The 23,652-nt window shown below is 53.8% G+C and overlaps 1 protein-coding gene across 1 annotated transcript; it reads left to right on the top strand.

Moving 5' to 3' along the window:
* Positions 1-259: 259 nt before the first annotated feature.
* On the top strand, positions 260-16,570 carry NUF2 (NUF2 component of NDC80 kinetochore complex). Its single transcript, XM_059673200.1, has 14 exons — positions 260-348; positions 1,386-1,527; positions 2,684-2,758; positions 3,465-3,541; positions 4,014-4,075; positions 7,032-7,129; positions 8,162-8,235; positions 9,404-9,500; positions 9,948-10,010; positions 10,642-10,779; positions 12,997-13,137; positions 13,963-14,138; positions 15,003-15,138; positions 16,239-16,570. The coding sequence occupies exons 2-14, from the start codon at positions 1,405-1,407 to the stop codon at positions 16,371-16,373; spliced, it is 1,395 nt and encodes a 464-aa protein (XP_059529183.1). The 5' UTR covers positions 260-348; positions 1,386-1,404; the 3' UTR covers positions 16,374-16,570.
* The last annotated feature ends 7,082 nt before the right edge of the window (positions 16,571-23,652 follow it).

Genomic DNA, 23,652 nt, shown 5'->3' on the forward strand with positions numbered 1-23,652 from the left:
CATATTTAATATAGATACGTAGCGCAAAGGACAGCCAGAGGCCTGAGCACCACGAATCCAACCGCGAGCTCGCAGCGCCCCCTCCCCGCGACGCGCACCGAGCCGCAGCGCCCACTTCCGGCGGAGTTCAGGTCCGACCGGATGCCTGAGCCCCGAGACAGGTTCCGCCTGGAACCCGCGCCGCTCCAGTCTTTTGAGCCGCAACGGCCTCCGGCGTGACCGTTACCGGAAGTAGGCGGAAGGGGCGGGGCTCCCGGGCCGGGCGGCGGGTTTAAACTGCAACAGCGGTCGGCGCCTTGGGGGTGGTTCCGCCCGAGGCTGCACGTCCGGCTCGTTGTCTCCCGAGCGGTGAGCGCGGGCGGGAGGCGGGGAGGCGGTGGGCGGCCCGGGGTCAGAGACAGTGAGGGGCGCAGGGGTCGGACGCCGCGTTATACCCGGGCTCGAGGGGAAGGCCCGTGGCCCGAGCGGGGCCCGCGCGTGGTCCTCCGCCTGCAGGCGCCGCCTCGGTCCAGCGAAGTGTCAGTCACGGTCCTCCCGGTCGGGGCTGCGGGCGGGGTTAGGGTTCCGGCCGCCCCGCCCCGCGGTGGGTCTCGGAGCCCCGAGTGGGGGCGGAGCTGGAGGCCCAGTCCCGGGACCTTCCCGCCCGCAGCTGTGGTTCCTGCCCTGGTGGTCTGGGCGCGGCGGTGCAGAGCGGCGTTCCCTTCGTTTGCGGAGCTGAGCAGGTTCCGCTGGGCTCTGGGCCCGGCCTCCCGGGGAGGGCGGTCCGCGGTAGGAAAACAGGAGTGGCCGTGGGAGCGGCTCCTGCCGGGCCGGGAGGAGGGAGCGGGGGGCCCGGCCGCAGGCGGCTGCCTGACCCCCTCCTGATCGGTGCACCCAGCGCGGAGCAGGAGCCCCCACGCCGCCAGGTGGGCGGACACCGGGCGCGGGTTTCTGTGTTGCTTTCAGGGTGCCCCTGGTGGCTCCTCTCCCTCCTCGCCCCGCACCCTGTCCCGGGGTAGGGGGTAGGTGCGGGTCAGAGGGCAGCGTCGCTGTCACACAGGGTTCTGCGGAGGGTGCTGCCTAGCACCTTGCTTTGAGGATTAGTTCTCAGGATCGATGTGCCCCCAATTTAAAGAAGGAAACATGGTTCCCCGTCTCTTCAACCAAATGAAAGGGAGCAGTGGGGACCAGAGAGGCTGCTTCCGTCAGCGCAGCAGTGACCGGAGCTGCAGGCGGTTGTGAGACTGGGCTCCCTGCCCGGGTGCCCGATGGCTGCGGACGCCCTGCCAGGGTGCCCGATGGCTGCGGACGCCCGGTGCGCATCAGCTCGGCTCCTGGCTCCCGCGCTGGGCTTCCCGGGGGAGAGCTGCCGTCCTGCCCTTCTCTGACCTCTCTTCTTCCTTCAGACTCGGGGAGACCCCCAGGATGGAGACCCTGTCTTTCCCCAGATACAATGTAGCTGAGATTGTGACTCACGTTCGAAACAAAATCCTAACCGGGGCTGATGGTAAAAACCTCTCCAAGAGTGACCTGTACCCCAATCCGAAGGTGAGGCGGGACTGCCTGCGGGCGGGCGGGGCAGTGAGAGCGGACCAAACGCTGGGTCTCTGGGTGTGGAGAAGGGCCTGTGCCCAGTACTTGGGGCAGCCAGTCGTTTTAATCCACGGAGACGCTCCTCGTGTCGTTTTAAAATAACAAGTTTTCATGTGGGGTGAGGTCTCCATTCCGCTAGGAATTCAGTCCTTTAAGATGGTCCTTTTCTTCCTGTTGAGTTTTCTGTGGCGGGAGTGGTGCTCTGAGGTGCCCTCTGGCTCCCAGGCCAGGGCTTGCTGGGAAACGGCCCTGGGAGCTGCTAGCCTTCCTGCACTGTGTCCCCAGGGGAAGGGACGTGTTGCTTAGATCTGCAGGAACACCTGCAGTGCGGAAATGAGCTGTGTGACCAGTGAGTCCCGGTGAAGCGATAGCACAGGAGGGCCTGGTTCATGGTGTGGGGCACAGCTTTCTGGTCTCCTGCCCTTTAGTTCTTTAAAATGAAAGGGAGGCTCCCAGGACAAACGACGCTGCATAGGGATAGGACAGGCTCTGCGGGCCCGCATTTGGGAGCTGCTACTCTAGGAGACGACGCTGTAAACATCCCTGGCCACCCTGTCACATTCAGACCCTGCCGCAGTGTTCTCCTAACTCTGGGACGTGGGTGGGAACGGCGTGCAGGTTCCTGCCTCCAGCGTGCTGGCGGGAGGGCCAGCCTGGGTTCCGCAGCCTCGGGCGGAAGGGCAGCCGGAGGGCCGCCCTGGGTGACCTCCTTTTTGAAGAAAAACACCCCAGTGCGGACCACCTGTTTGGGAAGACTGGCCCCTCTTCCCCAGTCGGGGGGGGGGGCGGGGGGGTTGCTGGGGTTGGATTTGGATCGACTTGCTCTCATTGTGTCTCTGAGCATAGGCAGCCCATCTTACCACCCCCTTACTACTTAGGAGAAGTGGTAAGTATATAAGGCATTTTCAAAGAGAACTTCTTCAGTCTTTTAAAAAAAAATTATCTTGATTGTTGAAAGTATTACAGACGTCCCCATTTCCCCCCTATTGACCCCTTCTAGCGCCCCCCCCTCCCCCCCCCCCCCGGATGTCAGTCTTGTCCTTTGCACGCGGTGACTGTGTGGGGTGGTGAGGACGGTGGTGACACAGCACTAACAGGCGTTTCTCCGCAGCCCGAGGTCCTGCACATGATCTACCTGAGGTCCTTGCAGATCGTGTACGGCACGCGGCTGGAGCACTTCTACATGGTGGGTCGGTGGCCTTTCTGCTCACGTCCCACCCTCGCAGGCTCAGGTTCAGGACAGGAAGTTCTTCACTTTATTTGTAACAAAATGAAAGGCTTGTATGAAATGTCACTTAGAAAGGCATCTCAGGCCTAAGGATGGTTTATATTGACAGCTGCAGTCAGACGGAAACCAGGGAGAGACCCAGGGCCTCAGGTGTGCAGGTTCCCAGGCAGGCGCTCAGAGACGTGTCCTCAGGACGGAGCCGCGTCGGGGGAAAGCGGCTGAGGGGGGCAGCTGAGCTCTTAGCACGTCAGGGATTTCTAGCAGGAGATGTGTCTCTCATCCGAGCGCCGTCTGGAGGTGCAGGTGATGCAGCACCACAGCAGGTTGTGTAGAATCTAAGCTTTCGCTCTGTGTCTGACACAGGCCCGCGCTCTGCCCTGGGCTTGTTCTGCGGGTAAGCGAGCGCGTGTAAAAGCCAGCGTGGTCGTGCTGCTACGTAGAAACCGGAACCAGCGCCCTTCCTTCCTCCTGCCTTCAGAACCGCTCTTGCACACCCTCTGTGAACCTAGTTGTTAATATTAACCACAGCTCTAGGATCTATACCATTTGTGGTTGTTTTTCTTTAGTGAGAAGTTAATATAATTTAATCTCACTCTGTGGTTGAGGTTCTTGAAGACTTTTCTCGTTTCGTCAGGTTAATGTGTAACTTGGTTTTCCCCTTCAGATGCCAGTGAACTCGGACGTCATGTACCCGCATTTGATGGAAGGCTTCTTACCCGTCAGCAACCTGTTTATTCACCTGTGAGGAGAGCTGTTTTATTTGCTTAGTCTAACCCTATCCACGTTACATGAAGCTTTCTTAATGACACGATTTTCTTTGGGGAGGAATGTCTGCCCTCTTGCTCTCCACTCCGTCCCATATATATTCTAAATTGTAGACTTTCAGCGAGCATGACTCACTGCCTCCACGTGTGCACTTTGAATCGCAGTTTTAAGGGGTGTGAACATAAAATTGTTGGAGGCCGTTGTGTTCTTAAGAGTCCTAGTACCTCCATGAGTGTGCGTTGTTTATGTGGATCGACCACTGTGCCTGGGCACGGGCACTCACGTGATGTACAGAAAAGACGATTTCAGTGCCACAGTGGATGTCTGCCGTGGTCCTTTGACGTTCAGAATATATCTAGAAATCTCGTTGAAAAGAAGCTGTTTCTGTCCTGGGCTTGTGTGTGATCGACAGTACACTGTTCAGTGTTTTCTCTACTGCGTCTTCCAGGAACTCGTTTCTGCCCATCTGCCGCGTGAACGACTTCGAGACGGCCGACATCCTGTACCCAAGTGAGTGAGAGTCTCCCAACACTTTTCCACGAATAAACGTACAACCCAAAGGAAGGAGGATCCCATTCAGAAGGATGACTCTCTTACGTCCTCATATTGGAGTGCTGTCCTTGCAGAGCCACAGGAAAGCTTTTTCTGAGATGTTCTTAATTCCTTACATTTGAGAATGTCCCGTATATTGAGAGTATGAATACAAGTAGTAGGCAAGCTGTGATGTGGCACAGTGGGCTCAGTTTTGTCGGATGTAAATGTACAAGTACTGTTTACTAGGGAGAAAATGTCTTTCAGTAAACCACGAATAGTCACGCTATTGTACCAGAAGGTGCGCTTGTCCTGACTTCCTGTGCCCTCACCTCTGCCTCTGATGCTCACACACCCAGGGGCTCCTGGAGCAAGAGGTCTGGTGTGCTGCTCACAACTTGTTTTGTCCCCTTTGACTCTCTGGTTTTTGTTTTGTTGATTGACGTGTAATTGACACTATATAAAAGTTCGCCAATTGTAAGTGCATAATTGAAATCTATGGGAAGGTTTCAGATTAAGAATTTAGTCTCTTTTTTTTAAAATATATTTTATTGATTTTTTACAGAGAGGAAGGGAGAGGGATAGAGAGTTAGAAACATCAATGAGAGAGAAACATCGATCAGCTGCCTCCTGCACACCCCCTCCTGGGGATGTGCCCGCAACCAAGGTACATGCCCTTGACCGGAATCGGACCTGGGACTCTTCAGTCCACAGGCCGACGCTCTAGCCACTGAGCCAAACTGGTCAGGGCAAGAATTCAGTCTCTTTAATAAATAAAGGGCTCCTCTGCTGGTCTCCATTCTCCAGGGACTCCTTCTTGCACTTAGGTTGGCAAGGTAGGAACATAGCATTGCTCCTGTCTTCCTGCATCATTTCACCTGTCTCTGTAGTCTTGGGACTCGAGCAGTTTCTCTCTCCACTCTTACTTCTCCCTGGCCCCTCTGACTAGATGTGCCCGCACATCTAGTAGTAGTTGTTCTTAATTCCTTACATTTGAGAATGTTCTTTTGTTGGTCTTTTCAAAGAAAAAGCTTTTCATTCCATTGATTTTTCTGTTTTCCACTTTATTGGCTTTTGTGCCTCGCATTATTCCTTTTCATGCTTGCTCTGGGTTTGCTCTCCCCCCTGCCCCCCTGGTGTTTATTTTTTTAAGGTAGAAACTGAGGCCGTTGTTTGAGACGTTTCTTCTTTTCTAATAAAGGTGTTTAGTGCCATAAATTTCCCCTTAGCCCCGCTTCAGCTGCACCCACAAACGGATGAGAGGGGTTTTCTTCCGTGCGTGTGTGTGCGTGCACACAGGTGCATGTGTGCATTTTGGATTATAAGTTTAAACTCGTCTTCAGCTTCCGGGTCAAGGCCATGTCCCTCCTGAGGTTCATTCTGCTTCTGGAAGTTCTCCCATGGTTATCATTGTCTAAAGCCACTTTTTATCTTAACTCTGAATTTTGATGGTTCTAGAGACACAGAGTTTACTTCCACTAAAACTCACGTGGCAGTGGCCACAGTTAGACTTGTCAGAGGAGCTGACTGTCTCAGAAATGACAAGGAAGAGGTGCCAGCAAGCTCGCCATCCCCCTGCACTGGGGGGAGAGTTTCCCTTAATCCGGCGTGTCAGAGGTGACACGCGAACTCATTTTTTTGGTTGATTTTTCTTTGTTAAATGGCATTTAAATATATAAAATAAATATCAAAAAATATAAGTCTTTGTTTTACTATGGTTGCAAATATCAAAAAATTTCTATATGTGACACGGCACCGGAGTTAAGTTAGGGTTTTTCAAAACGCTGACACGCCGAGCTCAGAAGGTTCGCCATCACTGCCCCAATCCATCCTGTCGCTGGGATGTGTGCAGCCTTGCCGAGGTCGCACATCCTGCAGGGCTCCCAGCTCCAGGGCCCTGTGGCCGGTGGGGCCAGGGCGTCGTCAGCTGTTCTATGTGAAGGTCAGTGATCCTGACCCCTTGCTCCTCAGCCTGGACGAACCCGCAGCTGCTGCCGCCGGCTGCTTCTCCTGCCGCAGGTCTCGGCAGTTTATCAGTGCGCCTCTCGGGGATTTGTCTGTGACCCCTCCCGCCCCCTCCCTCAGATTTGCTTACGTCCTTGGATAACTTGTAGTTCTATCAAGTGTGGAGAGTGGTGGGCTATTTTATGAAGGTCCGTCTGCCACTCCTCTTTGTGGGGCTCCCCTTACTCATCCGTTGTGCTGTTTGGGGGTGTCCCTCAACGCATGGTGCTCTGTTCATGCTCGACTCTGGCTTTTCCTGCTGCCTTCCTTTCACTGGTCCTTGCCTCTGTAGGTCTCCTGTTAATCCTGCTGAGTGGATTTTTCATTTCACATATTCTAGTTGTAAATCGTAAAAGTTTGATTCAGGTCTTTTTAAAAAGATTTTTTCTTTTTCTCCTTATACTGCTGGTGCTTCTCTCTCCCTTGAACAGATGGAGTGGAAGGTGGGCAATGGCGTTTAGTTTGGAGAGGCCAGTTTCAATTCTGTTTGCCTCGGTCTCTCCAAACTCTAACTCCTCCTTCATGGCTCAGCAGAAGCTGTGGGTCTGTGCTCCTCCTCCCTGGGCGCAGCCCGGACACTGTGGGTGGCGGTGGGCTGGCACGTGGACAGGGCTCCCCGCCGCGGTGTCCCTCGGGGCTGCTGTCCTCGGCTGCTGCAGCCCGTTGTGTCTGGCTTTGTGATTGGTTAAGGGGGAGAGAAAGCTGGTTCTGCCCTTTTCTCGTGGCCAAACGTGGTTCGCCTGAACATTTTTTTGAGCTGTTAACGCAGAGATCATCCAATCTTTAAGTTAGGGCAGACTGTGCACCTTGGCCCGTTCCAGCACACCAGCTCTGTTCTGTGTCCTGCGAGCAGAGTGCATGTGGGAGAGGGTAGTTTCCACTTTTATATTGTTTCAAAGATTTATTTAAAGAGTCTTGCTTTCTATTTTAGAAGCCAAACGGACCAGTCGGTTTTTGAGTGGGATCATCAACTTCATCCACTTCAGGGAAGCATGCCGGGACACGTACATGGAGTTTCTCTGGCAATATGTAAGACTGGAAAGGATTCTGGGGTCGCAGACCAGACCAGTAGCATCGTTATAAACTAGTGATCTGCTGTGAATCGGCTGTCGCGCATGACTGAGTGCTGTAGCACCGAGCGCGCTGTGTGTATGTGAGGGGCAGGCCTAGTTACGGGGAGCACCTCAGGGAGGCTGCCTTGGCTGTTTGGTGACGGACGTTAGGGAGAGGCTGGGCTTGTTTACTCCTGTGGCTGAGGCTGCTCTTCCTGTTTTAGGAAATGGCAGGGAGGAGAGTCGTGATGAGTCCCGGGTCCCTGTTGGGGTTAGCGGTGCCCTTAAATCACCGAGGCTTGGAATTGGCGCTTGCTCCTCAGTGACGGCCTGACTGATGCTGCTTGTTTATCATGCTGGCCCCGCCCCGCATGGTCGCCTCCGTCCAATAAATCCCTGTCCCAGATGCGCGCATCCTGCAGTTCCGAGGGTTTGGAGGGCTGTTCCCCTCTGTCCGCAGCTGTGGGCACAGCCCCGAGTCAGGCACTCAGACTCAGCTCCAGCCACACTGAGCACAGACCACACCACGCCCGTGCCTCCTGAGCGTCACACGCTCCCCAAGCCGACACGTGTGTGTGCCAACATGCGCATACACCGCGGCTTGACTCATTTCTAATCACTTCTGAGTCACTGCTCAGACATCTGTCATTTCTACAAAGACCCCTGTGACGCTCCCCTGGCCACCACCCAAGTGGCTGCTGCCCCTGTGGTTAGCACTAGAACAAGCTGGGTTGTGGCTTATACTCAGCACTGACTCTTCAGGGCGACCGAGCTACTGGCGTCCAGGCACTGTCGTCTCAGGTGTTGTTCCCGGCGCTGCACCAACACTTCTGTGTGAGGAGGCACAGAAATCCCTGGTGCGCCGTCCCAGTGCCTGGTGCCGTCTCACATGCTTGTTTCTGACGGTGAAGGGGTAGCGAGTGTTTGCGCCTGCCCTGGCAGGTGATGTGTGAGCATGCTGCTGATTATGTTGGAAGCTAATGTGAAGTTACTAAACTTGCTTTAATAGAAATCTTCTGTGGACAAAATGCAGCAGCTAAATGTGGCTCACCAGGAGGCGTTAATGAAGTTGGAGAAACTGGAGTAAGTAGCAGATTTACAAATAAAATAAACACCACTTCAAGCAGGCACAGTAGATTGTAAGCGTTTGACAGCCTTACACTGGATCTCAAGTCTCTTATCTTTCTTACCTAAAACACTGTTTTAAGTTGACCTTTTCCTTTTTCTCACTCTCGGGTGTAATCCATCTTTTGTTTCTTTCCTGCTGTTAGTGCGTTAGCTGGGCACGTGCCAAGTGATACCTCACTCTCTGGAGCGGCCCGGAAGTGTTTAGCTGGCACAGGAGAGCAGCAGCGGTGCAGTGGCTCCCTGCGGCCCGTTAGTGGTCAGCGTTCTACCTCAGCAGAGGGGCGTGTTGTTGACTCCGGCCAGACAGGAGGAGAACCGTTCGCGAGTTAGGGTTCCTTGGCCTTGTGTGTTCTGGTTTGGAACTGACGGACTTCTCACATGCTGGGGTCCGAGTGTAGCTGCACAGGCCTTCCCGTGAATTGCCTTCAGGGACAGCAGTAGCTGAAAAGACAGCACAGGAGGCAGATGTCCAAGTTCACGTGGTGGGTTTAGCGCAGCAGATCAAGCGACAGGGCCAGACTGGGGGAGTGTTAGCAGCACGTGCAGCAAAGCACGTCTCTGTCCATCACAGCCGCGCGGGGCTCTACCATGCAGAGAGCCCGCCCCGGGGAGTGGCAGTAGAAGGTGGACCCCGGGGGCAGGAGGGGACTGACGGGCTGCACGCAGGTGGCTGGGAATGAGAGCTTGTCAGACTCGCTGGCAGTAGGGGACAGAATTAAAGGAACGATTCTAGACCATGTTTCAGAGCCTCACCCGGAGAGCCTTCCTGTGGAGGAGACTGGGCATGTGAGGGTCAGTTAGGGAGGCCTGGGAAGGCCAGAGAAGGCGCTGCCGGGCCCAGGGAGCAGCCGTGTGGGCAGGGCAGGGCAGGGGCCCCGAGTCCGTATTCTCAGTCAGGGTCAGAGGGTGGGGTGCGCAGACGGTACCCACGGAGATGGTCCCCAAGAAGGAAGAGCTGATGGGGGAAGCGGAGGGAGCGTGTCCTGGAGGCAGCTGGTCCATCTCAGTCAGACGTGAAGGCGGAGGGTGTTCCCAGGGAAGTTCCGTAGGCCCAGCCTTCAGTCTGGCCCGCACGGCCCAGACCGGCACCACGTGTGGGGTTAACTGGCGCCGCTCTGCTCAGTTCTGTTCCAGCGGAGGAGCAGGCCGAGTTCCAGCAGCTTTCCGACGAGATCCAGGAGCTGCAGCAGCTGCTGAACCAGGACTTCCGGCAGAAAACGGTGTGTCCTGGCAGACCTCGACTCTGAGAAGAGCGGCTCTGCAGACGGGGGCGGGAGTGCATGAGCAGCACTGGACAGACAGAAGCACGGAGGGCTTGCCGCGGTGCCCAGGCTGCCAGTGCAGTTAGGGGACGGCAGCATCGGACCTAGGAAGCCCCACGGACTCTCCTCTCCGCGAGAGCGGGTCACGTGGGCACCACGGCACTGTTTTCCTTCTGTCTGGGCTGCTGAGGCGGCCGTAGCACTGAGCAGCTATTGCATTGAGCTGCTCAGTAAGGGAGCTGTGGGTACTTGTGGGGCTGGGGGGGGCCGGATAGTGTGGGCCGAGGGCATGAGGGAACTGGCCTAATGCCCCAGCTCTTTTCTGACCTTAGCTTTATCAGAGCTCCGAGAGGCTCTCTAAACCTGCTCTGAGTCCTTACGAAAGAGTGTTTGCTTTTTCCTTAGGTGTTGCTGCAAGAGAGAAATGCCCAAAAGAAGTCCGATGTTTTAGAGAGAACCAAGCATTTGGTGAGCACCTTTCCCTTCAGCAGCATTGAGGTTGGGGAGCTTGTGTGGAGGAGTGTTTAACTGGGTGTAATATAGTCAAATGTCTCCTGTGTCTTTTCCCTTAAAATGAATCGAATTGAACTTTTTTCATAGCACCTTCTCAGCGCTGTTACTTTGCTTGGGTCCTGGGAGATGAAAAGTAACTAAGTGGTCACATGCCCATGTTGTCTGTCAGTTGAGAAACAGCTGAACCGCACAAGGACTGTGTGGGTGTGAGCCTGTGTCCGGCCGATGGAGGGCTTGGAGCAGGTGGGGAGGGTTTCCAGGGCTCGTGGACACGGGCCGTGCAGGCGGAGGTGGTGACCCTCAGGAGGACCACACTGCATGGCCCATCACAGGACCTGTGTGGCCAGCTTGCAGGGGGCCACTGGACACTGGAAGGCCAGGACACAGCAGGAGCCTGAGGGACTGAGGGAGAGCTTGGCCTGGGGCCTGGACACAAACGTGAGCCTCAAGGCAGGAAACACTGGCCATCACTTAATTTCACCCCCACTGCCACGAACATGGACCTGACTTCCTTGTTCTTTCCCATTGTAATGGGAAATCTCCAACCTAATGTCGTCTCTAATATATAAAAAGGTTTTCTCCACAGAATGAACTAAAGCTATCAGTGGTTTCTTTGAAAGAAGCACAAGAGAGTTTGAAAACAAAAATTGTGGATTCCCCAGAGAAGGTGAAAAATTATAAAGAAAAAATGAAAGATACAGTCCAGAAGCTTAAAAATTCTAGGGTAAGTTTCCTTCTTATTTTACTTTTTTTAAATGTTATTTTACATGTTTTTTATTGATTTTAGAAAGGAAAGGGAGAGGAGGAGGAGGAGGAGGAGGAGGAGAGAGAAACATCAGTGATGAGAGAATCACTAATCGGCTGCCTCCTGCACACCCCCACTGGGGATCCAGCCTGAAAGCTGGGCCTGTGCCCTGACCGGGACTCAAACCATGACCTCCAGGTTCATAGGTCGATGCTCATCCACTGAGCCACACCAGCCTGGCTCCTTTCTATTTTAATGAGTTTCTGTCTTTTTGGCAACTGTTGTCTAATCATTTGTTAATTATCTGATTTCCTGGTTTCCTGTCCATCTCTCCCTTTTAAGCGTTTTGCCCGAATCTCTAATTTGTGGCTCTTCTCAAAGTGGGTTTGGGATAAAGACATAGAATTTGAAGGCTTTTGTGCACGTAGGCAACACGTGTTTTAGGCTTTGCCCTGGGTGACCCTCATGAGACTTAGGTACTTTATTTTAAGGGGGAAAAGTATTAAACAGTTTTATAACCAACTAGAGGCCCAATGCACGAAATTCGTGCAGGAGTAGGCCTTCCTTCCCCCGGCTGCTGGCACTGTCCCTCCGGCCCTTGGGGTCCGGGCTTCCCTCGGGCTGCTGGCAGGCACCTGGGACCCAGGCTTCCCTCGCAGCCCGGCTTCGTCTGGAAGAATGTCCGGAAGGACATCCAGTCTAGTTAGCATATTATGCTTTTATTATCATAGACCATATAATAACAGGTTTCAATATGTACTATGAAGAAGCATAGGGTCTGCATGTCGGGGCAGAAGGTATATGGGAAATCTCTGTGCCTTCCGTTCAATTTTGCTGTGAATGTAAAACTCCACAAAGAGAAACAAACAGAAAATGTATGGGTGCTTTGAAGTAGTCTGATGAGGGAGCCTGCTTTACCCTGTGGAAATTGGGGTTGGGGGAGGAGGGGAATTGAGGTTGACACCTGAAGGACGAACAGGTGATCCTAGTACATTTGCATTGGGCAGAGGGAACAGCATATGCAAAGTTTCCGAGGTCGTAGGTGTGTTCTGGGAACAAAGCATGATGCCTAGAAGGAGAGTGGCCTGAGGTGATGGAAAACTAGGCAGAGGTGGAGGCTCAGGGTGCTGGATTTGACCTGAGAGCCAGGGCGCAGCAGCGACTGCTTCAGAGGGGAGTGCTGGGCGTGGTAGGATTTGTGTTTAAAGACCCTGGGTGTTTGTGGGAAGAGGTGGGTAGAGTGGGACTCAGTAGAAGTGGGTGGACGATTGAGCATCTTTTATGAGGCAAGTTTTATAAACTATGGAAAGACACTCCGGTTCATCTCTGAGGTTGTTACGCAGGTAATTCCCGAGTATTAAGAATTCCCACACAGGAATAGACAAAGGTCACAGAGCAGGAACGAGAGCCCCAGGAGATCTGCATGTTCTGAGAGAAGCGGGGAGGATTTAGCAAGCAGTTCTCATCCAATGGCTGCTCATGTAGAAGCAGAGGGAGTCGGGTCTACACCTGCAGCACTTGCAAAAGTACATTTTAACGAGATTAAAATTTAAAAATTCAGCAGTTTTAGAAATTTCAAGAGAACACATATAATCTTGGTCTGGGATGGATTTTTAAAATTAAGATAGGAAACCCCAAAGCTACAGAGAACAGTGCAGGAATGGGACATATCTGTAGAGCACGTGACAGGTGATGCGTTATGTCCACGACATGCAAGGTGCTGTTAGTACGAAAAAGACCACGGGAAACGAGCAGTTTGCTGATGACGACCACTGGTTGAGAAGGGGCTGCGGTAGGAGAGAAGCCCTCGTTGTTAGGGTGGTGTGGTCAACAGTGCTCATTTCTGGTTTTAGAAGAGGAACTAGTCTTTTTTAAAAATGAGCTGGAGTAGTCATCTTTACACAAAGGACTAAGATTATAATCGGGAGGCAGCTGCCCGGGAGGAATCGGTGGTGGGAGTGTTGGCAGAATGGAGTCTTTTCAGGTCATGGGAGAAACCTTGGGGGTGCTTCAGAGAGGGGGTTGGTGAATGAAGGCAGCTTTCCTCTGCCCATGCCCCTGGGCTCAGGCGGCATGACCGCGCTGTCCGGCCGTCTGAGTGCGCTCTGCTGCTCCGTGGCATCACTGCCCAGCAGGCACTGACGTCACTGCCCGTCCCGACAAGGCTCTCACCCGGCTTCTGTGTTTCTCCCCAAGCAAGAAGTGATGGAGAAGTACGAGGTGTACCGCGACTCGGTGGACGGCCTGCCCTCCTGTCAGCTGGAGGTGCAGCTGTACCAGAAGAAAATACAGGACCTGGCGGAGAACAGGGAGAAGCTGGCCGGTGTCTTAAAGGAGGTTTGTTCTGTCCTCCCTGGTGTTGCGGGCGTTAGTGCCGGGGATTTGCTTTCCTCTCTGGTACCGTGTCCTAAAGAAGCAGGTGCCTGCAGCGCCGCGGGCTGTGTGCTGGGGCAGAGCGCTCCTTGGTCTCTTCAGCCCAGCTCTCCCCAGGGGACGGGGATGGTGGCGTCACTGACATCGCTTGTTGCTCTGGGTTTCAGAGAAAAGTAGCGGAAGTTTTAAACTCGAGTTCAGTTGTTGGAAGTGCTCCTCCAGGTGACCTAGTGCCCCCTGAGATCTAGAGACGAAAGTTAGTGACTGTCGGCCCTGCAGGCGGAGAGCCAACGCCAGCATTAAGTTTCTCTGGCTAGAAACTCTTCCCACTTCGCACCCTTCCCATCCTCACCCTGCCTGTCCCCAGGCCACGCCCCATGCATTTGTGAGGACGGAGAGGTTAGGGTGTGAGATGGCCCGAGGTGTTGGTTCCCCACCGCATTCTCGCCTGTCTGCCCTCGGCAGCCCGCAGAGCAGGGGGGGGGGTCCCTGCTTCTCTCAGCTCTGGGCCACCCTCCTCCCTGCTCCTCCTTCGCCGCTAGCTGGTCTTGTACGCACCTCTGTTCCAGTTCTCTGAGAAAGCAGCAAGAGAAGCCCTGTGGGTGTCACGTGCTCTCTGTCCCTGCCTACTGGTGTCTCCTCCATCTGCATGCTTCTGCGGGTGCAGGGCTGAAACGGTTCCATCTCCTTTCAGAGCATGTCTGATTGCTGTTCTTCTAGAAAGAGTCGTTCATTCTGTCTGTAAACCCTACTTGGTTGCATTGACATGAAGTCCTTCTCATGACACAGAACCTGAACCTGGAGGACCAGATTGAGAGCGGGGAGTCAGAACTGAAGAAACTGAAGGCGGAAGAGAATTCCTTGCGCAGACTGATGAATGTGAAGAAGGAAAAACTCGCCACAGCCCAGTTCAAAATCAACAAGAAACACGAGGACGTCAAGCAGTACAAGCGCACGGTCATTGAGTACGGAGCGGTTCAGGGCCGGGCGGGCACTGGGATAACTAAGAGCTTTGCCTGAGATTCCAAAACACTTAGCATTTCAGAAAGGTGTTCCACAGTGAGGGGCGGAACAGATGAGCCAGCTGTGGGTCTTAGGGGACCGTGTCCAGATTTGGAGATGTTGCTGTACTGGATTTCTTTCCAGGGTCACAATTCTGTGATTTGCATAACTCTTCAGTGCTCTACTCTGTCGGCCAGGTGGTCCACCTCCCGGTCCACCTCCCAGTGCACCTCCCAGTCCACCTCCTAGTGCACCTCCTAGTGCACCTCCCAGTGCACCTCCCAGTGCACCGGGCTGTCGCATCCTGGCAGCACCGTGGATTTTGTGCTCAGAGAAGAGCTGTAGTGTTAACGTTCGTGGTAGCTGTCAGCTAGTGAGCTGGGGGTCCCTTGGTGCAGTCTCCTTCCCGTCTGAGCTAAGGTGCTAAGAATAGTTAAGATGGGTGTCAGGGATGTCAGGTGTCATGTTAGGGATCGGGGGACGATTTCCTTTGCTTTGTTCCTCCTGTGGATGAAACAAAGGGCAGAGCCTGGGCGTTAGATTTGTGGCCAAGCTGCCTCACAGTAGAATTGCCCTGACTCACATTCCCACCAGTGGCATGCGAGGCACACCCTGGGTGGGGACTGTGACCTCAGACCCATGTGGTGTATGGGCACCCGGCACGTGTGTAGCCCCACCCTGGGGTCGTCATCCGTTCGCTTTTATTCCTGAGACAAGGCTGAGGTGTGTCAGATACACATGGTCACTTTGGAATTGGACTCAGAGTTCAACGTTTGCCCTTTAGATGCTGAAGAGGAATTATAATCGGCTGTCTCCATTTTCTTTAGAGATTGCAATAAAGTTCAAGAAAAAAGAGGTGCTGTGTATGAGCGAATAACCACCATTAACCAAGAAATCCAAAAAGTTAAATTTGCCATCCAGCAACTAAAAGATACCACGGAGAGGGAGAAACTGAAGTCCCAGGTGAGTGTTGATGAGAAATTAACTTGAGGTCATCTCACCAGCTGAAGACGTCAGTTATGCCACCCTCATTTTGAAGATTTCGTCAGTTTTCTAGAGTAGAGGTTGACCCCCCTCCCATAACCTTTCAGAATCCTACTTATTCTTATACCAAGGTGAGGGGGGGCAAGTTCCTCAGCCAGGGACTGGACCCCCTTGGGGGCAGGAAATGGGAAGAACACATGGGCAACAGCAGGTGGGTGGGACATGCTTTACTGTGAACAAAGCAGCCAACAACTGGCCGATCAGGGGCACCTGATATACACGCTCAAACAAAAGAGGCCTCGTGCCAGTTAGTGACTCTCGTGCTACACTAACATAAAGAGGTTACACGAGGGTGCGCTTGCGCAGTACAGATAGTGCTACTGCTGAGGCATTGCCCTCGCGCATGTGTAGGGCAAAGGGGCGTTTAACCTAGTAATGTGCTGTGTCCTTGCCTATACACATGCGAATGGCGAGTGGGCCTTGAACCTCCGGCGTACTCTGGTCAGGGCCCCAGCACAAGGTTTGAGAATTTTAAAAATAAATAATAAAAGATCAAAATTGCATTGGCTAAGTATGAGATGGAAGAAACTACCTTCAGGCTGAAAACTTTTGCTTTCATGTTTCTTCATGTTCAGCATATGCATGTGGGTTTGGGTGAAAACTCATTCTTGCTGGTGGAGCAGCCTGGCCAGGTGAGGCTGGGGCATTTCCCAGCCCCGTGGGCTCGTAGTGAGTCTGTGTACAGGCCTTCAGTGATGGCGGGTCCTGGGCAGAGGCTCTCGCTGCCACCGCTGCCTAGGTGTGTGCCTGGTGTTTGCCATGGAGAGCGGCAAAGTGGAAGTTTCCTCGACGGTTAAGTCCTCATGTCTCAGAACCCAGGCCGTGGTGACAGGACAGGCTTGTTCTGAGGCGCAGACGTGGTTGATGTGTCTGTCTGGCTTGTAGAGGGTTTTTTAGTGAGAATAGACGCGCATGTGCATGCACGTGGTATTAATAAATAGGAATCAGACCATGATTCTTGTAACTCATTTTCAGTTTAGATGGCTGCATAGACTCATTCCATCTCACTTTCCACTTAGGAAATATTTCTGACCTTAAAAGGGGCTCTGGAGAAATACCATGAAGGCATTGGGAAGGCGGCCGAGGAGTGCTGTGCTGAGCTGGAGGGGAAGGCAGCTGAGCTAAGGAAGAGGATGGCCACGCTGCCCACCTGATGCACATGTGGCAGGTGGTTTTTAAATAGCTTGTGTGGTTTAATGTTTGTAACTGGAAGTTGAATTTAATGGAAGTATCAGAAGTACTAAATGTTAGCTCAGTCATTTTGTGTACACTCATAGGTTATTATTTGTAGGATAATGCATTTAATGTGGACATTTCCTAACTCATAATAAAGCTCTACAGCTCTTCATGACTCGGCCCCAGCTCTTCCTGTCAGCCATGCTCAGAGGTCAGTTGCATTTCTGTACACCAATAAGGAACCATCAGAAGGACATATTAATAAAACAATCCCATTTACAGTTCTGTCAAAAAGCATAAAATAGCCCGGCTGGTGTGGCTCAGTGGTTGAGCACTGACCTATGAACCAGGAGGTCACAGTTTGATTCTTGGTCAGGGCACATGCCTGGGTTCTGAACTTGATCCCCAGTGGAGGGCGTGCAGGAGGCAGCTGATCAGTGATTCTCTCTTATCATTGACTGGTGCCCTGGTGCACAGATTCGTGCACATTGAAAGGGAATTAATTAGAAGATGGCTGGCCTGGTGGGACTGGGTGAGACGGGCCATACACGCCTTGGAGCCAACCTCCTGTGGGCCCTCCCCAGCCAGCCACACCTGGGGTGGCACCGTGGCTCGAAGGGTGTTAGCAGAATGAGCGGGGTCCCTCCAGCAGGCGGGGTCCCTCGGCCTGGCCTGCGGGGATCGGGCCGAAACCAGCTCTCCGACATCTCCCAAGGGGTCCCAGGGTGCAAGAGGGCGGTTCTCGGGTGATGCACCCTGGAATTGGGTTCCCTCCTCTCTGGTTTCGGGGTGTGTCACCCCAGAACCACTGCTGCCAGGTCACCGAGGCTTGGCAGCTCCTGCGTTGAGCATCTGCCCCCTGGTGGTCAGTGCGCATCATGCCTACCAGACGGTCGGATGGTTGCTTAGCCTTTTATATACTAGTATATAGATATTTCTCCCTCTCTCTGTGTCTCTGAAATCAATTAAATATGTATTTTTTAAAAACATAAAATACATAGGAATAAATTAAATCAAAGGGGTGAAAGACTTATTCTCTGAAACCTATACGACACTGAAGAAAATTTGAACAAGATACAAATAAATGGAAGGCTGTCCCTTGCTCATTGATTAGAACAGTGGTTCTCAACCTTCCTAATGCCACGACCCTTTAACACAGTCCCTCATGTTGTGGAGACCCCCAATTTCATTGTTACAAATTGAACATAATTAAAGCATAGTGATTAATCACAAAAACAATATGTAATTATATGTGTGTTTTCCAATGGTCTTAGGTGACCCCTGTGAAAGGGTCGTTCGACCCCCAAAGGGGTCGCGACCCACAGGCTGAGAACCCCTGGATTAGAAGGATTATATTGTTAAAATTTCCATACTACCCAAAGCAATGCCATTAAAATACCAGTGGCATTCTCAGAACAACTAATTCTAAAATTTATGTAGAACCACAAAAGACCCAAATAGCCAAAGAAATTTTAAGAACAAAGTGGGATGTGGCATGCTCATTGATATCAAACGATATTATAAAGCTACAGTAATCAAAACAGTATGGCTCTGGCATAAAAACAGATCAGCAGAGCCCAGAAATAAGTCCTCGCTCCTGTGGTCAGTCTACACAAAGGTGAGGCTACACAGTGGGGTAGGGACAGTCTCTTCAGTAAGTGGTGCTGGAAAAACGGCAGCCACATGATGAAAGTGAACATGGACCACTTGCTTACACCACGTACAAAAATAAATTTAAAATGCATTAAAAATAACATGGGACTACATCAAGCAAAAGGTTTTGTTTTTTTTAATTGATTTTAGAGAGAAAGGAAGGGAGGAAAAGAAACATCAATCAGTTGTCTCCCATATGCTTCCCAACTGGGGATCAAACTCATAACCCTCTGGTGTATGGATGACACTCAACTAACCGAGCCCCCGAACCAGGGCACTGCCTCAGGTCTCCGCTCGGCCTGGGGCCACGAGCCGGCTCGCGCTGGCAGTCCTGGCGAAGCACAACCCGCACCTGCCCCGCCTCTGGGCTACTCGGCAGCAGCCTTTTCGTCCTGCGACCAAATAACAGCCCCTCCCCCAGGTTCATGGTCCACAAAAAACGCTCATCTTCCATGCACTTTTTCATACCAAACATTAGCATATGGCCTAGCAGTTTCATGTCTTCACTCATCTCTCTCTGTCCCCAAACATACCCACATTTAAACCTCTATTGGCTGTTTTGACTGAAGAATAAATGATACAATTTAGAATTTTTTCCCAGAGCCTTCTCAACATGTAAACACTAAAGGTTATTACCACAATGGAAACGGCTGTGCAGGGCACAGGTACAGCCGAGGCCTGTGTAGAGCAATTGTGTAACTTCAAGCTCAACTGACACATTTCAAGGAGCTAATCCATCGTATGACGAAGCACGGGAAATTGAAATACGCGTCTTGCAGGCTGAAGTTAAAGCATCTGACTTCAGTTTCACGGGATGTTCCCTATTTTTAGAAAGACCAGAAAAGTGTATGAAATTCCAGCTCAGAGTCAGGGCCTCCCCTCCTTCCTGCAGTTCCTTCGGCGCTCCCCTGTGATGGGGCGCTGCTGCCTTCCTGCCCGCACTGTCTCCAGGGCATAGGATTTGGAACATCAAAGCTGAAAATGTTAAAGTGATCAGAGCAACTCAGAAAAAGTGTGAGAGAATTTAGACTCAAAATAGGTTCTAAGTAGCATCTTAACGTTATTTTAAAAGTTCATAAAAGGATGCCTGTTCAGCCAAAGCTCGAGTCTGCCTCGATTTCCCCTTCCTGGGTGATGGTATCGCGGTTGTCCCCGAGCACCAGCTTCTGGAGTTCTAGTTCAGATTCCACACAACTCACCACGGAGGGCGGTGACTTCCTGAGACAAGGAGTTGAGACACCCACCCAACGGTGAGCAAGTCACTTAGGAGCCCAGCCTGGGCCCCGCCTGGCCTGCCGTCAGGGTGGCTCCCTTCTCTCCTGATGAGTGACGGTCACCTCCCCTCTGCTCCACTCACTGCCCACAGGTCTCCCTGAAACGCTGCCTCGTCCTTCCCGCTTCGCAAACCTGATGCTGTGGCCTCAGGTTAGACCCGCAGGACTGAAGGGCTCAGCTCGGAGGGAGGCCGCGGGGCAGGCAGCTCCTGGAACCAGCGGTGGTGACGTCAGTGACCACCGTGGCGTCGTCTGTTTTCCTGTGAGAAAGGGATTCCTTCCCTTCCGGACAGACGCCTACTGCATTGCAAGCAGCGGTGCCCCCCTAGATTAACAGAAGACATTCCTCCAACCTCAGCCCTCGCTGCTGTCTCCCCACAACCATCCCCCTGCTCTCGGACCCGCGCTCGGAAACAAGTGTGAGTTTCTTACATGGGAGCTGCCTCTGTGCGGCTCCCCTAACCGCGCGGGCACGGCGTGGGGCGCACACTCCTGCCCCTCGTCTCACTTAATGGGAGCAACGCGGGGGTGACGGCCTTGTCAGCTCCCAGGAGGGCCTGGCGCAGGCCTGCCGGCGCCCGTGAGGGCACTTCATTGCTGAGTGAAGCGGCGGGGAGCGTTCTGCGTGGAGCTCTGTTCCACGGACACTGCTGCGTAGCATTTCGTGGCCCCGCGGTCAGGCTGCTCCTCCCTGTTCCGTTTCGCCGCTGTCGGCACGCGCACGGCAGCATCTCGCGGGATCCAAGCCAGAGGGGACGCGTGGGGCCTGCACCGTCGTCTGCCCTTGGGCACCGGCCCCAGTGGTGAGGGTCCCAGAGACTCCTGTCGTCAGCACCAGGCTGCCTGCCGTTTGCCAGCGTCTGCAAATGCCCGCGTCCCCTGTGGCGTCTTTGCGTCTCCTCCCGGGGACTAAGCGCCCACTGCAGAGCCTGCCCCCCGAGCTGCAGTTGTTTAATCTACTGCGTCCTTGAAATCCACTGAGAGGGTCCATCCAAGGTCGTGAGGTCCTCGAAGCAAACTAGTTACCACTTCCGACTAGCAGCCTTGGCTCCCGGCCCATGGTGCTTTCCGACTGTGGTTTGTCAGGGAGGGCTCCTCCCTCAGACACGGTGCGGGCAGCGGGGGCTGGGGGTGAACCAGAGGACAGGGCAGCCCATCTGCGGTCAGTCACAGCCGCTCGTGGCTCCGGTGCTGCCCCAGGCTGCCGCCCCGCCCCCCACGGCAGCGCTCCGCACCCGGGCAGACACAGGACATGCAGCAAAGAGCACTTGGCATCCTGCCCGGCCCAGGATGCTGGCCTCGCAGATAAGGCCGAGCAAAGGGGAAGCGCCTGTTACTGCGTCTGTGCTTCCTCCCGTCACTTAACATCCACCTGGTATTCTGCGACTCCCCTCCTCCTATCTGAAAGGTGAAGTAATGCAGGCCCACGCAACGCCGGCAGTCCCGAGTAATGTCATCACCCTCTCTGCATCCACCTTCTGCCGTAACACTCTACCAGACATTGCCCTCCTGCCACCGGCTCTGTGGATGTCTTCGCATTCCTCCATCACCCCCTCCCCCGGACCTCATCCAGTGTCCACTCACGGAGGTCACAAAGGTGGGCTGGCTGGTGGTTCAGTGCCAGCATTTACCTGGGCGCACCGGTAGGAATAACAGGAGAGAGGCCCTGGGGTGGGCGGGGGAGGCGGAGGGACAAGGAAAGCCAGGAGGAGCGAGGGAGGGTCCTCAAGGCATTTGCTCATGACACCCTCTGGGGCTGCGAAGCTGCTCCCCACGGTGCAGCTCCCACGCGTCTGCACGCCTCCTGCTTTTCTGCTTTCCCGGGACCGCAGACAAGACCCTCCGACCTCACTCTGCCCGGGGTAATGAGGCTGGAAAGGAAAGATCTTTTTATCTTTTTAACATTAAAAAATAAAATGTAGTCAGAGCCAAGCAGTTCAATAAATATTATTCATGTCGTTGGCAAGAAGAAAAGGGAACCTCTGAATAAAAAAAAAAAAAAAAGGAAAGGCGAACACAAGAGGCATTGTCTGCATATCAGGAAAATTAATCTACACACACAAGTGTAAGAGCCTGCGGTTCAGAAAGCAAAGAATCAGGACAGCCCAGCTGAGAATAATTTTCTAGCCAGTTAATTTAATTGCATAAATCATTCCTTTGTTAGCAATAAAGAGATATAATTAAAATGAGATTGCCTCTCGCTCCTATTCTCTAGAAACTAAAGGAACTGATGTTGGGCGGGTACGCTTCCAAACACAGAACGGCCAGTTACATTTACCTGTTAGAAAAGCGAAGCGATCTGCCGTGATATTGTGGTGGGTTTAAGTAGTTATAGTGCTGCCGTCTGCTCCTAAGGACATAACGCGTGTCATGGCCTCAGAGCAGAAGCGGGCAGCCGGGAGCTGGGCGCGGCTTTGGGTTTGCTGTCCTTGTTGAAGATAAAGGACACACTCAGTCCACAGCTTAACTGAGCTCAGCGGTTGGCTTTATCCTGCAGTTGCTGCTGGTAATGTGCTGCCGGGAGCTCTGGGGTCCGGAGAGCCTGCATCGTCTCAAGCAGGGGTGGGTGGGAGCGGGCAGCCGGGAGCCTGCCAGGAGCCGGGAGCCGGGAGCCGCGGTCTGCTGCGTGTCGGCACTGCCCGCCACCAGCAGGGACCAGCTCACGCTTAGAGTAATGAACTGGAATGTTTAACAGGCACCAAAAGCTGTCCTTGCTTGCCCTAGGCTTTTAAGTTGGTGGCAGCGCTTGAATGGATGTGCCGTGGGAGTCCTGTCGGCCTTCAGAGGGGCTGGGCTCCGGGGATCTGCCAAAGGCCCAGCCTCCAGCACCCTCTGTCCAGCTGAGTCTCCGAGCAAGGCCGCTCCTGGCCGACCCCTGCCTTGGCTTAGCCGAGCCCTCCCCTCCCCACCTCCAGCTCAACGCCACCCTCCCCGAAGCTCCCCGCTGACCCCGGTGCAAGGAGCCCAGAGAACATTCAAAACAGCTTCACCTCCGCTGGAAGGAAAGGACTTGTAGAGAATGAGAAACGCAAAAGCACAACATGTTGAGAATCAGTAGTTCGAGCAGCAGAAATACACTAGTGTTTTGATGTGCTCTTTTTAATTACACGGCCCCCCCTCCCCCCGTCCTGCCCGTGTTGTGTTCTTGTCATTTGCAACGTGACCTGAGGCTCCTCCTTCCTCCGTGCGCCTGGGAGCATAGAACTGGCCGAGTGATGAGGTGCAGGCGTGTGTGTCCAGCGTGTCTGTCACGACACGACATTATCTCCTTACAGCTCATCTGCCCGCCCCTCAGACTGTAAACTTCCTTACCCTCCTGCCCCTGGCACGCTCGGACAGGAGGGCATTCCTGAGGCGCCCTCAGAGGTCTAGCTCTAGGTTCGCACGGATATCGGATATCGGGTTCTGGCCTGTGTGAGGCCCCCCTCCCCCACCAGATACCATCCGATGAGCGGCCCATTGCACATCACTTTACTTGCCAGTTTGTTTTTCCCAGTCAGACCTCTAGTCCACCCTCATGATCGCAATCAAGTCATGGGGTCCCTGCTTCCCGGAAGGCCGCGGCCTGAATCCTGAGGTCGAGAACCATTTGCAGGGCTCGGCAGTCTCCGCCCATGTGCCTGGGTTTGGCCACACAGCAGCGGGCCCTCCCTGTCCCTCAAAAATTGTTCGTGGTCAACGTGCCTGTTCCTTGAAAGACAGCCCTGCAGAAAGCGAAGCGTAGGCACTGGGGGAGGAGGCCGCACAGTGCGCCCTCGCGGCGGCGTGGCCGCTGTGACAGTGACGCCCAGGCCCGGGGACCTGCTGACCAGCAAGACACGGAGGCTCGTTCACCAGCTTAACGCCGCCCAGCCCGGCGGACACTCGCCCTCACGGGGCCCAGTGTTGGACTCCGGAACTTCCCTGACGCCGGTCATACCTGTTTCTTCTATGAAAGGTTTCGAAACCCTGGTCAAAACACCAAGTTCTGACCAGAGTCCTGAGGACAGAGCCTTCCTTTCCTGTCCCCACGGGTCTTGTCTGTGGTGCCGGTGACACTGCCAGGACACGGGAGGGGGTGGAGCGCGTGTTCACATGTGAACTAGTTGCCAGGTTAACCGACGCGCTCTCGCAGCTGCTGTGTGTGCGCTTCTAACGCAAGTCAGACTCAACAGCAAGACCCTTCCTGGGGGACCCGTGGCCCCGGACAGGTGGTGAACTGCTGGCTTCGGACGGAGCGGACGGAGCGGACTGAGCCGACGGAGCGGGAGCGCCCGCAGGCACCATGCCTCACCGCCCAGAGGCGCCCCAATTCCTCCAACTGAGCAACTTGCTGGGCCCCAAACTAGGT

The sequence above is a fragment of the Myotis daubentonii genome, chromosome 18 (genome assembly GCF_963259705.1).
Source record: "Myotis daubentonii chromosome 18, mMyoDau2.1, whole genome shotgun sequence".
NCBI lineage: Eukaryota > Metazoa > Chordata > Mammalia > Chiroptera > Vespertilionidae > Myotis > Myotis daubentonii.

What these genes read in the sequence shown, in the direction of transcription:
- NUF2 (XM_059673200.1), top strand. Translation starts at nt 1,405, where the DNA reads ATGGAGACCCTGTCTTTCCCCAGATACAATGTAGCTGAGATTGTGACT. An exon ending in GGCTGGAGCACTTCTACATG is followed by an intron (nt 2,759 to 3,464) that starts GTGGGTCGGTGG and finishes TTTCCCCTTCAG; the next exon opens with ATGCCAGTGAACTCGGACGT. An exon ending in AGGACTTCCGGCAGAAAACG is followed by an intron (nt 9,501 to 9,947) that starts GTGTGTCCTGGC and finishes CTTTTTCCTTAG; the next exon opens with GTGTTGCTGCAAGAGAGAAA.